This window comes from Corythoichthys intestinalis, chromosome 12 (assembly GCF_030265065.1).
Source record: "Corythoichthys intestinalis isolate RoL2023-P3 chromosome 12, ASM3026506v1, whole genome shotgun sequence".
Taxonomy (NCBI): domain Eukaryota; kingdom Metazoa; phylum Chordata; class Actinopteri; order Syngnathiformes; family Syngnathidae; genus Corythoichthys; species Corythoichthys intestinalis.
The window spans coordinates 565,373-579,778 of record NC_080406.1 but is presented as its reverse complement, the minus strand read 5'-3'; the positions used below and the strand labels follow the sequence as shown (position 1 = coordinate 579,778).

The 14,406-nt window shown below is 51.4% G+C and overlaps 1 protein-coding gene across 18 annotated transcripts in view; it reads left to right on the top strand.

The window, feature by feature from the left end:
• The window catches only part of ttn.2 (titin, tandem duplicate 2), a 205,810-nt gene that overhangs the window by 134,558 nt on the left and 56,846 nt on the right, over positions 1-14,406 (top strand). For all 18 annotated transcript variants that reach the window (XM_057851521.1, XM_057851523.1, XM_057851526.1 and 15 more), the window contains 30 exons: positions 21-132; positions 315-453; positions 602-765; positions 898-1,049; positions 1,122-1,278; positions 1,359-1,640; positions 1,730-2,029; positions 2,556-2,849; positions 2,929-4,930; positions 5,013-5,700; positions 5,775-6,039; positions 6,140-6,466; positions 6,579-6,863; positions 7,021-7,320; positions 7,417-7,719; positions 7,830-8,105; positions 8,342-8,641; positions 9,139-9,441; positions 9,589-9,888; positions 10,051-10,338; positions 10,493-10,795; positions 10,862-11,164; positions 11,249-11,554; positions 11,634-11,921; positions 12,039-12,329; positions 12,439-12,723; positions 12,950-13,537; positions 13,616-13,720; positions 13,803-14,000; positions 14,086-14,382. In XM_057851521.1, coding sequence (XP_057707504.1) covers positions 21-132; positions 315-453; positions 602-765; positions 898-1,049; positions 1,122-1,278; positions 1,359-1,640; positions 1,730-2,029; positions 2,556-2,849; positions 2,929-4,930; positions 5,013-5,700; positions 5,775-6,039; positions 6,140-6,466; positions 6,579-6,863; positions 7,021-7,320; positions 7,417-7,719; positions 7,830-8,105; positions 8,342-8,641; positions 9,139-9,441; positions 9,589-9,888; positions 10,051-10,338; positions 10,493-10,795; positions 10,862-11,164; positions 11,249-11,554; positions 11,634-11,921; positions 12,039-12,329; positions 12,439-12,723; positions 12,950-13,537; positions 13,616-13,720; positions 13,803-14,000; positions 14,086-14,382 — 10,201 coding nt within the window. The remainder of the gene's footprint in view (positions 1-20; positions 133-314; positions 454-601; positions 766-897; positions 1,050-1,121; positions 1,279-1,358; positions 1,641-1,729; positions 2,030-2,555; positions 2,850-2,928; positions 4,931-5,012; positions 5,701-5,774; positions 6,040-6,139; positions 6,467-6,578; positions 6,864-7,020; positions 7,321-7,416; positions 7,720-7,829; positions 8,106-8,341; positions 8,642-9,138; positions 9,442-9,588; positions 9,889-10,050; positions 10,339-10,492; positions 10,796-10,861; positions 11,165-11,248; positions 11,555-11,633; positions 11,922-12,038; positions 12,330-12,438; positions 12,724-12,949; positions 13,538-13,615; positions 13,721-13,802; positions 14,001-14,085; positions 14,383-14,406) is intronic.

Here is a 14,406-nt window from a genome sequence, read left to right as displayed (position 1 = left end):
TGACTGTTTTGCCGATTCAGGTGCCAAAACTGATCGAGGGTCGCGAGTATATCATAAGGATCATGGCCCAGAACATCCATGGCATCAGTGATCCTCTGCTGTCCGCTGAGACCAGGGCCAAAGACATGTTCAGTAAGTCATAATGTGCTTTAAAAGTTTCACAGTCCAGATGTGATATTTTCTCAGATCAAATCTTTGTTGACACCCAACACTCAGCATGTGAGCTCTCCACTAGCTAATAGATGTCCTCCAGCTCTGCTCTGAAATGACGCTAGTAATCCTCAATGCCACTTTGTTTCGTCTTTGCGGCACAGAGGTACCTGATGCTCCCAAACAGCCTACTGTTAAGGAAGTCTACCATGACCGTGCCCTGATACGCTGGGAGCCTCCAGCTGATGGAGGGAAGCCAATCACAGGCTATATCGTGGAGAGGAAGGAGACCATGGCCAATAGGTACAGTCCAGCAATCCTTTCATTTCAAAGCACCCCTTCAGTTCTAAATTTTCAAGTCTACTTTTTAAGTTCCTGGTGGGTGGTTGCAGATTACCGTGGCCTGGACGATAGATACGCAGAATCAATCTGGATTCTTTTTGCTTCACAGATGGGTCCGGTGCAACAAAGAAAAGATCCATCCCATGGTGGAGTACTTAGTCCTGGACCTGCTCAAGGGCTGCGAGTACGAGTTCAGAGTCAGCGCGGAGAACGTGGTGGGTGTTGGTGACCCCAGCCCGCCTTCCAAGCCGGTCTTTGCCAAAGATCCCATTGGTAAGATCTGGCAGATCCTTAAGAATACCCTGACCCCTGATTTTCAGTTTTTACCTTGTGGGGCCCTAAACAAATATTTGCCTTGTCACTCTGCCATCAATTGACATCAACCTTTGCTGCTCTTTTCCACAGTGAAGCCAAGCCCACCGCAAAATCTGAAGGCCGTGGACCACACCAAGGAGTCGGTGACTCTGTCCTGGGAGCCACCCGCCGATACCGGTCGAGGAAAGATCTTCGGCTACCTGCTGGAGTTCCAGAAAGCCGGCGAGGACGACTGGCATAAGGTCAGCTGAATGGTTTCCCGCCCCAACAGGATGATCCTAACCGACAGCTGTCCTGTTCCTATGGTCCTGCAGGTGAACCACACTCCAGACTCTTGCCAGGGGACCAAATTCAAGGTAGTCGGCCTGGAGGACGGCGCTCTATACCGCTTCAGAGTGAAGGCGGTCAATGCGGCTGGGGAATCCGACCCCGCTAATATCAAAGAACCCGTCAGAGTGAGGGACAGACTCGGTGAGTAACTCGGACTGGGTGGAAAAAAGTTGTTTCGCCATCTGGCGACTAACGTATGTCTTTGTGTGTCACGACCTTAGAACCGCCTGAGTTGATCCTGGACGCCGCTATGACTCGGGAAGTGAAGGCTTTAGCTGGCACCCACATAACTCTGATGGCTGCCATCAAGGGCATCCCCTTCCCCTCTGTGGTCTGGAAGAAGAATGATGCTGACGTTCCCACCAGGGCTGACATCGAAACCAACCAAGAGGGCACCAAGTTAGAGATGAGGTTCTGCAACCGGGGCGACTGCGGCGACTACACGCTCACCGTGGAGAACCCCGCCGGCTCCAAAACCGTCACCTGCACGGTGTTGGTCTTTGGTAGGGAATTGCCTCAATTTACCGCATCAACCCCGAGCTCACAAAAAGTGTCGGCAAGTGACATCAGGGTACTGATTTGTTATCTCCAGACAAACCCGGCCCTATCCAGCACCTTCGGGTGTCGGACGTCAGGAGCGACTCGGCCTACCTGTCCTGGAAAGACCCAGAGGACAACGGAGGAACTCGCATCACCAACTTTGTGGTGGAGAAAAAAGACACGGGCTCCACCCAGTGGGTTCCTGTGTGCTCCACCTCCAAGAAACGCAGCATGATGTTGAAGCACCTGACCGAGGGACTGGCCTACACCTTCCGAGTCGCAGCTGAGAACCAATACGGTCGCAGCGAATACGTTGAGACGCCAAAGGCCATCAAAGCCATGAATCCACTCTGTGAGTAGCTGTTTAAGATGTTCAACCGAGCTAATATAACAAAAGTCCTTTATCATAAGGTTAACAGAATGCAAAAGACAGCAAATGAGCATCCAAACCAGATTAATATGAACGGCAGTTGAAACTATATATACCAAATTTTCCGGATTATAATTCTCACTTTTGATTTTATAGTTTGGCCAGGCTCCTAAATGGTTAGTTGGCAGATTTGGTTAGAAGTGATGCCAAATATGAAGCTTTAAGTGGATTTGGCAGTGAGTTGGCCTGAGATTGAGAGCTTGGTAAACTTAAGTTTTGTTGTTTAGGCAATAGTATCACAATAATAACGTTAGCAGATGCCTTTTGTTGTTTTTACGTTAATGTTTAATGCGATTTATACTCCGGTCTGATATATATTATGTTTTCTTTTCATTCTTTGGCTGGTGCAATTTATACTAAGGTGTGACGTATCATCTGAAAAATACTGTGCAACCCTTTGAAAATTGGAGAAACGCTGGTCTCAAAGCGGAACATATTTTTCCCACAGTCCCTCCTGGTCCTCCCAAAGACCTTCATCACGTGGACGTGGATAAGACGGAGGTGTGGCTTGTCTGGAATTGGCCCGATCGAAACGGTGGAAGTGAAATCACAGGCTTCCTGGTGGAGTATCAAGAAGAAGGAGCCAAGGACTGGCACGAATGGCAGACAGTCAGCATCCCGGAGAGTCACGTAACGGGCCTGGAGGAAGGCAAGACATATCGCTTCCGAGTGAGAGCGGAGAACGCCATTGGCCTCAGCAGACCCGACACCACCGTTCCCATCCTCTGCCAGGAGAAGCTGGGTGAGTTTAAGACGCCTATGTATGACTTATTTGAAATGAGTCCTAACCCATCTCAAACAACAATGTCATGTGTTAACAGTGCCTCCGATCCTGGAGGTGGATGTCAAGCTGACAGAGGGCATCGTTGTGAAGGCGGGCACCACCATTAGGCTGCCCGCCATCATGAGAGGAATGCCAATCCCCACCGCCAAATGGTCCATGGAAGGAGAGGAGATCACCAGCGGGGGCAACATCAAGATCGACACCGACAACTTCTCCAGTGTTCTCAGCATCAACGAGTGCACCAGAAACCACAGTGGCACCTACTTGCTCACCGTATCCAACCTGGCCGGCACCAAGACGGCAGCCCTCAACGTCACAGTCCTGGACGTCCCGGCGGCCCCCATCGGGCCCGTTGAAATTTTGGAGGTGACCCCCGACTCCATGACCATCGAGTGGCGCCCCCCGAAGGACGATGGCGGTAGCCCCATTACCAACTACATTGTGGAGAAGAGAGACTCCAATAAAGAGACCTGGGGAGGCGTTAGCTCCGGCAGCCTGGCTACTAAACTCAGGATCACACGCCTGCAGAAGGGCACGGAGTATGTGGTACGCATTCGCGCTGAGAACAAGATGGGCGTAGGGGCGCCGCTGGAGAGCAAGCCCACGGTGGCCGAGCATTCCTTCATGCCGCCCAGCCCGCCCGGGAAGCCCCTGCCCTCCGACATCTCAGAGGACGCCGTGACCGTGGGATGGACCATGCCCTTGTCCGACGGCGGAAGTCAGATCACAGGTTACATTGTGGAGCGCAGACACAAAGGAGGAAAATGGATCCGTGTGAACAAGACGCCCTGCAAAGAGCTCCGCTACAGAGTCCAGGGCTTGTTCGTGGGCAACGAGTATGAATTCCGAGTATTTGCTGAGAACAGCGCCGGCTACAGCGGCCCGTCGCCTGTTTCCGACCTCTGTAAACCCTGCCGGCAGATTACGGTCCCGAGCGCCCCGGTCAATCCCAAAGTTAAAGACTACAGCAGGTCGAGCGCTGACTTGGTGTGGACCAAACCCACCAGGGATGGAGGCAGTCCAATTCTGGGCTACACGGTAGAAATGAAGAAGGCCGACGGAGATTGGAAGAAAGTCAATCTGGATGACTTGATCAAGCTGTGCGCTTACACGGTTAAAGGACTGGAGCAGGGCGAAACTTACAGATTCCGAGTTTTTGCCTCCAATATGATCGGCGATGGCGAGTCGAGAGAAATTCCCGAGTCCGTCACGGCTCAGGACATCCTGATCCCACCGGAGATCGAAATGGACGCCACGTGTCGCGAGCGCGTAACCGTGCGCGTCGGACACAACGTCAACATCATTGGCTATGTGAAGGCCCGTCCCGAGCCCGAAGTGCTGTGGTCCAAGGAAGAGGCACTTCTCGAGAACAGCAAACGGCTAACAATGACCCAGAACTTGCCCGTCGTCCAGCTGAGGATCAAGGAGGCCACCAGAGCGGACCACGGTCAATACACCTTGAAGGCCTCGAATGTGGGCGGAGAAGCCTCCTGCCGCATCACTGTCAATGTTCTGGACAGGCCTGGCCACTGCCAAAATCTACACACCACCTACGTCACGAAGGACTCTTGCATGATCAACTGGGAGGCCCCAAAAGACAACGGCGGTTCTGAAATCACCAATTACATCGTGGAGTGCCGAGAACCCAGCATCAGCATGTGGTCCATGATCTCTTCCCACTGCACCAACCGCAAGATAAAGACCAAGCTGATGGAGGGCCATCAGTATCTGTTCCGTGTCTGTGCGGAAAACAAGATGGGACCGGGGCCCTGTGTGGAGACCAAGGTCCCTGTGCTGGCCATCGACCCTATTGAAAAACCAGGCGAGCCAGAGAACTTCAGAGTCAGCGACATAGGCAAGAACTACGTCTACCTGAGATGGAGAAGACCCGACTACGACGGCGGCAGCCCCAACCTCTCCTACAACCTGGAGTGTAGAGCTAAAGATGCGGAGGAATGGGAAAAACTCAACACCGGCACTCTAACTAACACCTTCTTTTTGGCGGATAAGTGTATTGAAAACCAGACCTACACTTTTAGGTGCGTCAACTCCCTTTGTTACTAAATGTTTTCAGGCATCATCCGAAAAGTGCTGAATTGTCATCAATATTTGATTTTTCAGGGTTCAAAGCGTCAATGAAGGAGGGGAGAGCGGCTGGGTGAAACTGGCTGATATCCTGGTCCGAGAGGAGATCCAGAAGCCAGTGCTTGACCTGAAGCTTTCCGGAACCTTGACGGTCAAGGCCGGAGAGTCTGTCAGAATAGAAGCTTCCCTTAGAGGAAAGCCTCAGCCTGAAGTTAAGTGGACCAAGGACAAGGCGGTCGGAGACAACCCCAGAATCAGCTACGAGACTGGTACTGACTATTCTAAGTTCCTTTTGACCAAGTCCAGACGCACCGACTCCGGAAAGTACGTGGTCACCGCCACCAACTCGGCCGGAACCTTCACGGCGTACGCCAACGTGAACGTTCTGGACATACCCGGAGCCGTCAGGAACCTCCGAGTGACTGGCATCGGAGCCGACAAGTGCAGAGTGATTTGGGACGCGCCCGAAGATGACGGAGGCTGCGAGGTGGACAGCTACATCTTGGAAAAATGCGAGACCAGGAGGATGGTGTGGTCCACGTATTCTGCGTCAGTGGTAACGCCATATTGCAACGTGACTCGCCTGGTGGACGGCAACGAGTACATCTTCAGAGTGCGGGCCGAGAACAAAATGGGAACCGGTCCCGCCGTGGAGAGCAAGCCTGTCACAGTCAGGACGCAGTTCAACAGACCTGGACCTCCTGATGCCCCTGAGGTTACCAAGGTGGGTTGAACTTATTCACATCGGACTGTGGAAAGACAGTGCAGTAGATGACTATTTTTTTTACCATAATGCAGATAAGCAAAGAGGAGATGACGGTGGTCTGGGCTCCTCCTGAGAACGATGGAGGAAAGTCAATTACCGGTTACATCCTGGAGAGGAAGGAAAAGAGGGCGGTCCGCTGGGTGCCGTGCACTAAGAGTCCCATCCCCGAGAGACGCATGAAAGTGACAAACCTGATCCCCAACCACGAGTATCAGTTCAGAGTCAAGGCTGAGAACGAGGTCGGTTTGGGTGATCCCAGCAAGCCTTGTAGACCCGTCACAGCCAAAGATCCCATCGGTGAGTTTGTTGCACCTCTGTGTAAAATTTTGTAGCAAACTGAACATAAGAGTCAAAGGTTTTAACTTTTTAATCACTCTTCAACTTTATCCCTCTCCAGAACCACCTGGCCCACCCGCAGGCCTGAAGGTGGCCGACAGCACCAAGACCTCTATCACCCTTTCCTGGTCTAAACCAGTGTACGACGGCGGCGCACCAATCATCGGCTACAGCCTGGACATGAGACTGAAAAGCGAGGCTGACCCCGAGAAGCCTGGCGAAGGCTGGAAGAGGATAGACACCAACGGGCCGCTGGTCCTCAAAGAGTTCACCATTGGACATCTGGATGAGAAACAAGAGTATGAGTTCAAGGTTTCCGCCCAAAACCAGGTGGGCTGGGGCCGTCACGCCTACTTAAAGGAGGCCGTCTTCCCCAGGGAGATTCTGGGTAAGAAAAAAAACTGTACCAGGATATTGGCTAGACATGAAACAATTTTTACAGATAGCGTCAACAGCCTGAACCTGTCCAACCTCTTTTGTGTATTTTTGCCTGGCAACAGAGGCTCCCGAGATAGAACTAGATGCAAGCTTGAGAAAAGGTCTGTCCGTCCGCGCCGGTTGCCCAATCCGGCTTTTTGCTGTGATCAGAGGACGCCCCGCCCCCAAGGTTACATGGAAGCGGATGGGCGTGGACAATGTTGTTCGCCGTGGTCACGTGGACCAAGTGGACACCATGACCTTCCTGGTCATCCCTGAAAGCACAAGAGAAGATTCTGGAAAGTACTCACTGACTCTGTCTAACTCGGCCGGAGAGAAAGCAGTCTTTGTTCGTGTCAAGGTTCTTGGTGAGAAACTTATCTTCTAGATTCTTATCTTCTAGATTTTCCTGTTTTTCATTGAATTGATGAACTTTGAGTGGACTGTTCTGGTTGTTATAAAGTATTTGGAATGATGCAACAATGTTTGGCAAAACAAAATGTTACTGAATCCTTCCTTTGGTAGATACTCCTGGCCCCGTTGGCGGTCTTGAAGCGACAGACGTCACCAAAACAACAGCGCAGCTGTCCTGGTTGCCGCCGGAGAATGACGGTGGGAGCCCCATCCTCAACTACATAGTTGAAAAACGGGAGGTGGACAGGAAGACATGGACAAAGTGTACAGAGGACTTAAGGAAGACCAGCTTCAAAGTGACCAACATGACACCTGGCATCGAGTACTACTTCCGCGTGATGGCAGTCAACAAGTACGGGATCGGGGTTCCTCAGGATTCGCCTAAGTCTTATTTGGCTAAGGACCCCATAAGTAAGTGCTCAGAGTTAACCTGGATTTGTCGACTTGGTCGTTGTATACTTTGAAGCCACCCGCGGATGCCTGTGTTATATCTGCCGGGGTTTTCAGGTGAACCAGATCCACCCAAGAAGATGGAAGTTTTGGAGATCACCAGGAACAGCGCCACGCTAGGCTGGCTAAAACCTCTCCGCGACGGGGGAGCCAAGATCAACGGCTACGTGGTAGACTACCAGGAGGAAGGGGCGGCCGAAAACAAATGGACGCCGTACTCTGTAGTCAAAGACCTGACCATCGTGGTAGTTGGCCTGAAGGAAGGCAAGAAGTACAAGTTCAGAGTGGCAGCGAGGAACGCTGTTGGTGTCAGCCTCCCCCGGGAGGCCGAGGGAATCTTTGAGGTCAAGGAGCAGCTCAGTGAGTACTCTGCTCTCAACCATGTTTTTTCATGATCATCATCGTTGCGAAAAATAACAATGGGCGCAATACTACTGAAAATGACCTCGTTCCGATGATTGCTCCCTCAGTGGCTCCAAAGATCATCATGCCTGACACGGTGACGGTCAGAGCGGGACGCAAGATGGTGATCGAAGCCCTGGTGGCGGGTAAACCGGCTCCCTTCTGTAAGTGGAAGCAGGGCAATGAAGACGTCCTGACCTCCGATCGCCTATCTGTGGTCAAGACACTGACCAGCTGTACGCTAATCATCAAGAATGTCAGCCGCTCGGACAGTGGCTACTACAGCCTGTCTGCGGAAAATAGCACGGCCAAGATCAACCAGATCCTCAAAGTCATCGTCATGGGTCAGTTTTACTGCAAATCTGGTCTAAAAACCTCCTAGAGAAACTCAAACCCTATCCTGACTGTTTCGGAAGTTTTCACAGCTTCCGATATGTTTATTTACAGCAGTTGTTCACCAACTGAACCATACTAAACCCTTTTACCAAAAAGTAGAATGCTTTTGAGAGGGGAAACACAACCAGGGAACCCATTCCCTTGACTAAAAGGGTGTTAATATTTTGACTTGTGTGCCGTGTAGACATTCCGGGGCCACCCGAAGCTCCCCTGGAGATCACGGAGCAGGATATCGATGCCTGCACGCTACTCTGGAACCCGCCGCAGGAGGATGGTGGAAGCAACATCACAAACTACATTGTGGAGAAGTGCGATGTGAGCCAGGGCGACTGGTTGACCGTGTCCTCTTCCTGCACCAAAACTAGCTTAAGGGTCACAAAACTGATTACGGGCAGTGAATACACCTTCCGAGTGCGGGCGGAAAATAGATTCGGCGTCTCTGAGCCCACCTACTCTGAGAAGATGATTGCCAGATATCCGTTTGGTGAGTCTCTTCTGTTTTAGGTTACTTACAGGTCACTTCTGTTGATTTTGGGTAACTTCCTGTACATTTTTAGTAATTCTGGGGTCACTTCCCGTACATTTTGGATGACTTCCTGTTTCCTTTTTTACTGCACTTAATGTTTACTGGTCACTTCTTATCGATTTCTGGTCACTTCCTGTTGATTTTGGGTAACTTCTGTATATTTCTGGTCATTCTAGGGTCACTTGTTTTACATTTTGGATTATTTCGTGTTAATTTTACCTCCCTTAGTGTTTATGAGTCACTTCCTCTTGATTTCAGGGCGTTTCCTGATCACTTCTTAATGATTTCAGGTCACCTTCTGATAGTTTTAGGGCATTTCATTCCATTCCATTTATCGAATTTGTGGCCATCTCACAGGCTATTATTAAAGAGCAAAGTCATGTACTTGGAGGTTAACTTTACTTGAGCTTAGCGACAGTATTTGAGTAGAGTGTAATAGTTGGATTTGCTTCCAGACCCCCCCAGTGAACCCAGAAACCTTCGGGTTAACAAGATCAACAAGGACTTCGTCATCCTGTCGTGGGAGCGTCCCAACAGTGACGGTGGAAGCCCCATCATGGGATACTGCATCGAGAAAAAGGAGAGGAATAGCCTGCTGTGGGTCAGGGCCAACGAGTCTGTGGTCAAGTCCACGCAGTACACCTGCACCGCTCTCATCGAGGGCCTAGAGTACACCTTCAGGGTGTCTGCCATCAACCTGGCCGGACAGGGAAAACCTTGCAAGCAGACTGAATTCATCACAGCTAGGACGGCCGTCGGTAGGAAAACGTGGCAAAATTTCACAGCGGTGCCCTGACTCGGGAGTTTATCGGTATATAAACTCGCGAGTCAAGGCACAGCTCGCTCAATTGTATTGTGAATCATGAGCCAATCGAAGAGCTTAATAACGAAGTCCTTTCCGCCAGACCCTCCGGGTAAACCCGAGCCCATGGACGTGACCAGGAGTTCGGTTTCTCTGGTGTGGACTCGACCCAAGCACGACGGCGGCAGTAAGCTCATCGGCTACTTCATGGAGTACTGCAAGCTCCCCGATGAGAAGTGGACTCGGTGCAACAGCAACTGCATGAGCATCCAGACAGAGAACTATGTGGTGAGCGGGCTGGAAGAGGGCCAGAAGTACGTCTTTAGAGTCATCGCCAAGACGGCCATCAACGTCAGCCTGCCCTCGGAGCTGTCGGACCCCATTGCCGTCATTGCGGAGAACGGTAGGCAAACCGATCCGAGTCCGTTAATCCATAACGGCTGTGAAGTCATGAGTGAGGACACTCTAATTGAACTCAAAACTCAATCTGTTCTTGAGTAAACAACATTAGAACAAGGCTTGGTTAAACCAAAAATAACTATAGTGATCTTCTTCTGGCATCCAGTTCCTCCCCGTGTAGAGCTGGGGGTCAACATGAAGAACCTGATTGTGGTGAAAGCCGGAGAAAATGTCTTCCTTGATGCGGAGGTGTTTGGGAAGCCTCTGCCCAAGGTGAGCTGGAAAAGAGACGGCGTTCCTCTCCATCTGGCGGAGGGAATGAAGATGACCCAGAAGAAACATGTCCACCTTTTGGAGCTCTACTCAGTCACCAGGAAGGAATCCGGCGACTACACCATTCTTGCTGAGAACGTCAATGGCAGCAAGTATGCCACCATTAAAGTGAAAGTGCTGGGTAAGTTTATTTTGTGTTACGCTCACAACTGTAAGACCATTAGAATAAATACTTCATAAAGTCCAATTTGAAAGCAAGAACTATATTCTGGTACCTGGAACAAATCACATTGAAGAAAAAGTGTTAAAAGTGCTTTGCTGGTTGGTGCCTTTAGACAAACCAGGTCCTCCGGCTTCTGTGAAAATCACTAAAGTCTTCGCGGACCGTGTGAAACTGCGCTGGGAACCCCCGCTGGCGGACGGCGGTTCTGAAATCACCAACTACATCATTGAGAAGCGTGAAACCAGCAGGGCCAACTGGGCGCTGGTCACCGCCAACATTCATGGACACATCACCGACTGCTCCGTGGAGAAACTTATCGAGGGCCACGAATACCAGTTCCGAGTCAGTGCCGAGAATCAGTACGGTGTGGGAGACGCTATCATGACTGACCCAGTCATGGTCAAGAACCCTTATGGTGAGCACGCACTGTTAGATAGACCAAAGAACTGACTTTTAACATGGTTCCAATATGATCTCTCAGATGTTCCGGGCCCTTGCGATCCTCCCGTGATCACCAACATCACCAAAGACTCCATGACGGTCAGTTGGAAGGCGCCGACTAATGACGGTAGAGCCCCCATTCTGGGATACATGGTGGAGAAGCGCGAGGCCACGGAATTGACCTGGGCCAAGGTCAACCGCCGTCCAGTGATCGACAGAACCATCAAGGCCGCTCAGCTGACGGAGGGCTCGGAGTACGAGTTCAGGGTCATCGCCATAAATAAAGCCGGTCTGGGAAAACCCAGTGACGCGTCCAGCGCCGCTCTGGCCGTCGATCCCGTCTGTGAGTACCTTTTTACAAGCTCGTCATTCTAATTATAAGATACAAGAACAAAATGCGAGCGATTGCTCCCGCTTTTTTGGCCAGATCCCCCGGGCCCGCCCGCTTTCCCCAAGGTGGTTGATTCCACCAGGAGCTCCATCAGCCTGAGCTGGACCAAGCCGGCATACGACGGCGGGTGCGAGATCATTGGCTACCTGGTGGAGTGCAAACTGGCCACGGCAGAAAATTGGACCAGATGTAACGTCCCAAAGAAGCTCCGGGCCACCAATTTCTTGGTGACAGGCCTGATGGAAGGCACGGAATACCAGTTCCGAGTCTTCGCCGTTAACAAGATTGGCTACAGCGAGCCCAGCGAAGTCCCCGGGAACCACGTGGCCAAGGATGTTCTCAGTATGTTCAGCTTTTTCATCGTTTTACATTCTACTTCCAATTATTGCGGCAGAACATGAACAATCTGATGTTCCCACAGTCCCTCCGGAAGCTGAACTAGATGCCGACCTAAGGAAAGCCTTGGTCCTCCGCGCCGGTGTCACCATGAGGCTCTACGTCCCCCTTAGAGGGCGTCCGGCACCCAAGGTGACGTGGAGCAAGGTGGACGCGAACCTAAAGGAGAGAACCGGAGTACTGATCAAAACGTCGGACTGGGACACCCTGCTCACAGTTGAAGACGTTAACCGATACGACGCCGGAAAATACGTTCTGACGCTGGAAAACAGCAGCGGTTCCAAGAGCTACACCATTGTGGTCAAGGTCCTCGGTAAGATAGCAAAGATATCAGGAAAGAATCAAAAACACCTGAACACTTTCAGGGATAGTGAAGGTCACTACAGTGGACAGCTATAAGTAAAATGCCTGGGATACCGCTATGCCGCAGATACTCCTGGACCGCCTCAGAACCTGACCGTAAAGGAGACCTCCTTAAACCACGCCCTCATTACCTGGGATGCCCCGCTAATTGACGGAGGCAGTGCGGTCAAAAGCTACATTGTGGAAAAGCGCCTTGCCGAGAGGAAGGCCTGGACCTGTGTGTCGGCCGAGTGTCACAAGATTTCGTACAGGATTCCCAACCTGGAGGCTGGACAGGCCTACTGCTTCAGAGTTCTAGCTGAGAACGCTTACGGAATCGGAGAAGGCTGCGAGACGGCTGGCAGCGTACGAGCTTCAGGTATGAACTGGAGCATTTTCAAAATGTTCACTTCCAGATTCACATAGAATGGCCTTGTGTTCAATTGTGCTCTACAAACACATTTATCTTGCCTTTAATCTCTCTCCAGAGCAACCAGGCCCAGTGATGGACCTGAAGGCCAAGAAGACCACCAAGGATTCCATCACTCTGGCCTGGAAAAAACCTGTCAGCGATGGCGGCAGTCATATTAGCGCCTATATTGTGGAGCAAAGCGATGGCGAGAAATGGAAGCAGATTGCCAAGGGCAAGAACACCTCGCTGACAGTTGGGGAACTCACAGAAGGCAAGGAGTACTCCTTCAGAGTCAAGGCACTCAATGAATCCGGAGAGGGGCCGCCCACTGAAATTGCCGTTGTTGCAAAGGACCAGTTTGGTAAGCACCCTGCGTTTAAATTAAACCGCACTTTTAGGAAACATTGTACAGTCATGCACCCGTGGAATTTTCCAAGGAAATACACTAGAAATGAATGGAATGTGCATTGGAAAAACACAAAAAAGCTGAAGAAAAATGCCCAAATTGACAAAATTTGACACAAAAGTCCAAAATTGGGCTGGATGAAGTTAATGGCATCAATTTCTTTAACAACTTTGCTTTCCAGTGCTGCCGGACTGCAACTTGAGCTGTCTACATGACGGTTGCTACGTGGTAAAGGAAGGTACTACTGTCCGCATCAACATCCCCATCAGCGGCATGCCGTATCCGACGGCAACGTGGAAGAAGGGCGACGTGGCTCTCGGCGACACCGGGCGGATGTGCGTGGAGGCGTCCCAGGGGGTCACGACCCTCCTGGTCAGGGACTGCCAAAGAAGCGATGCCGAAACGTACACTGTCAATGTCCGGAACAGCCTGGGCTCCAAGGACTGCAAGTTGCAACTGAAGGTCGTGGGCAAACCGGGCATCTGCACCGGACCCATCAAGTTTGATGAGATCACGGCCGATGGCGTCACGCTAGAATGGGGTCCGCCCAAAGACGACGGGGGTGCGGAGGTGTCCAACTACATCGTGGAAAAGCGACGGACGACAGACAACAAGTGGGCCACGGTGGCTTCGGCCATTCAGAAAACCAACATGCGAGTCATACGTCTCCACGACGGAGTGGAGTACATTTTCAGAGTGTTTGCTGAGAACAAATACGGAATCGGAGAGCACCTCAGGTCTGACCCGGTCATTGCACAGCATCCTTTCAGTAAGTATCTGAGACGGGAAACGAGTTGCGTCACGTGCTTCCGTCTGTTGACAAACACCTCTTCTCTTGCTGCCCTAGATGTACCAGAGGCGCCTGCACCTCCGGAGATTATGAGCATCCGTCACGAGTCCGCCATCCTGACCTGGACTGATCCCAAAGACACAGGTGGCTCCCCCATAACAGGTAATTGTGACCGCCACCACGACTGAGGTGTAAAGCCGAAATCCGTATAGGCAAAGCTGAGCATGTGATTGTACATGCGCAGGCTATCATGTGGAGTTTAAAGAGAGGAACAGTCTGATGTGGAAGCGAGCCAGCAAGACTCCTCTGAGAGTGAAGGAGTGCAGGGTGACGGGTCTGATCGAGGGGCTGGAATATGAGTTCAGGGTGATGGCCATGAACATGGCCGGTCTCGGGAAGGCCAGCAAAGCTACAGAGGCCGTCGTCGCCCTTGATCCGATCGGTGAATTTCGGAGATCTCCGGACCGTCGATTCGTCTTAGTGTCAGGGAAAAACTGAATACACCAATGTGTTGTGTCTTTCATTAGATCCTCCCGGCAAGCCGGACGTCATTAATGTCACCAGGACATCAGTCACCCTGATTTGGACTCCGCCCAAATATGACGGTGGCTACAAGCTGACTGGCTACATGGTAGAGAAGCTAGAAGCCGGAGGTAAGGCCTGGATGAAGGCCAACCACGTCAACATTCAAGGATGCGCCTTCACCGTCACCGACCTAACGGAAGGAGCTCAGTATCAGTTCCAAGTAAGGGCCAAGAACTCTGCCGGGGCAATTAGTGTTCCCTCAGAGAAGACAGATCTGCTAACTTGCAAGGATGAGTACGGTAAGCTGGTTTGAACAGAATCTG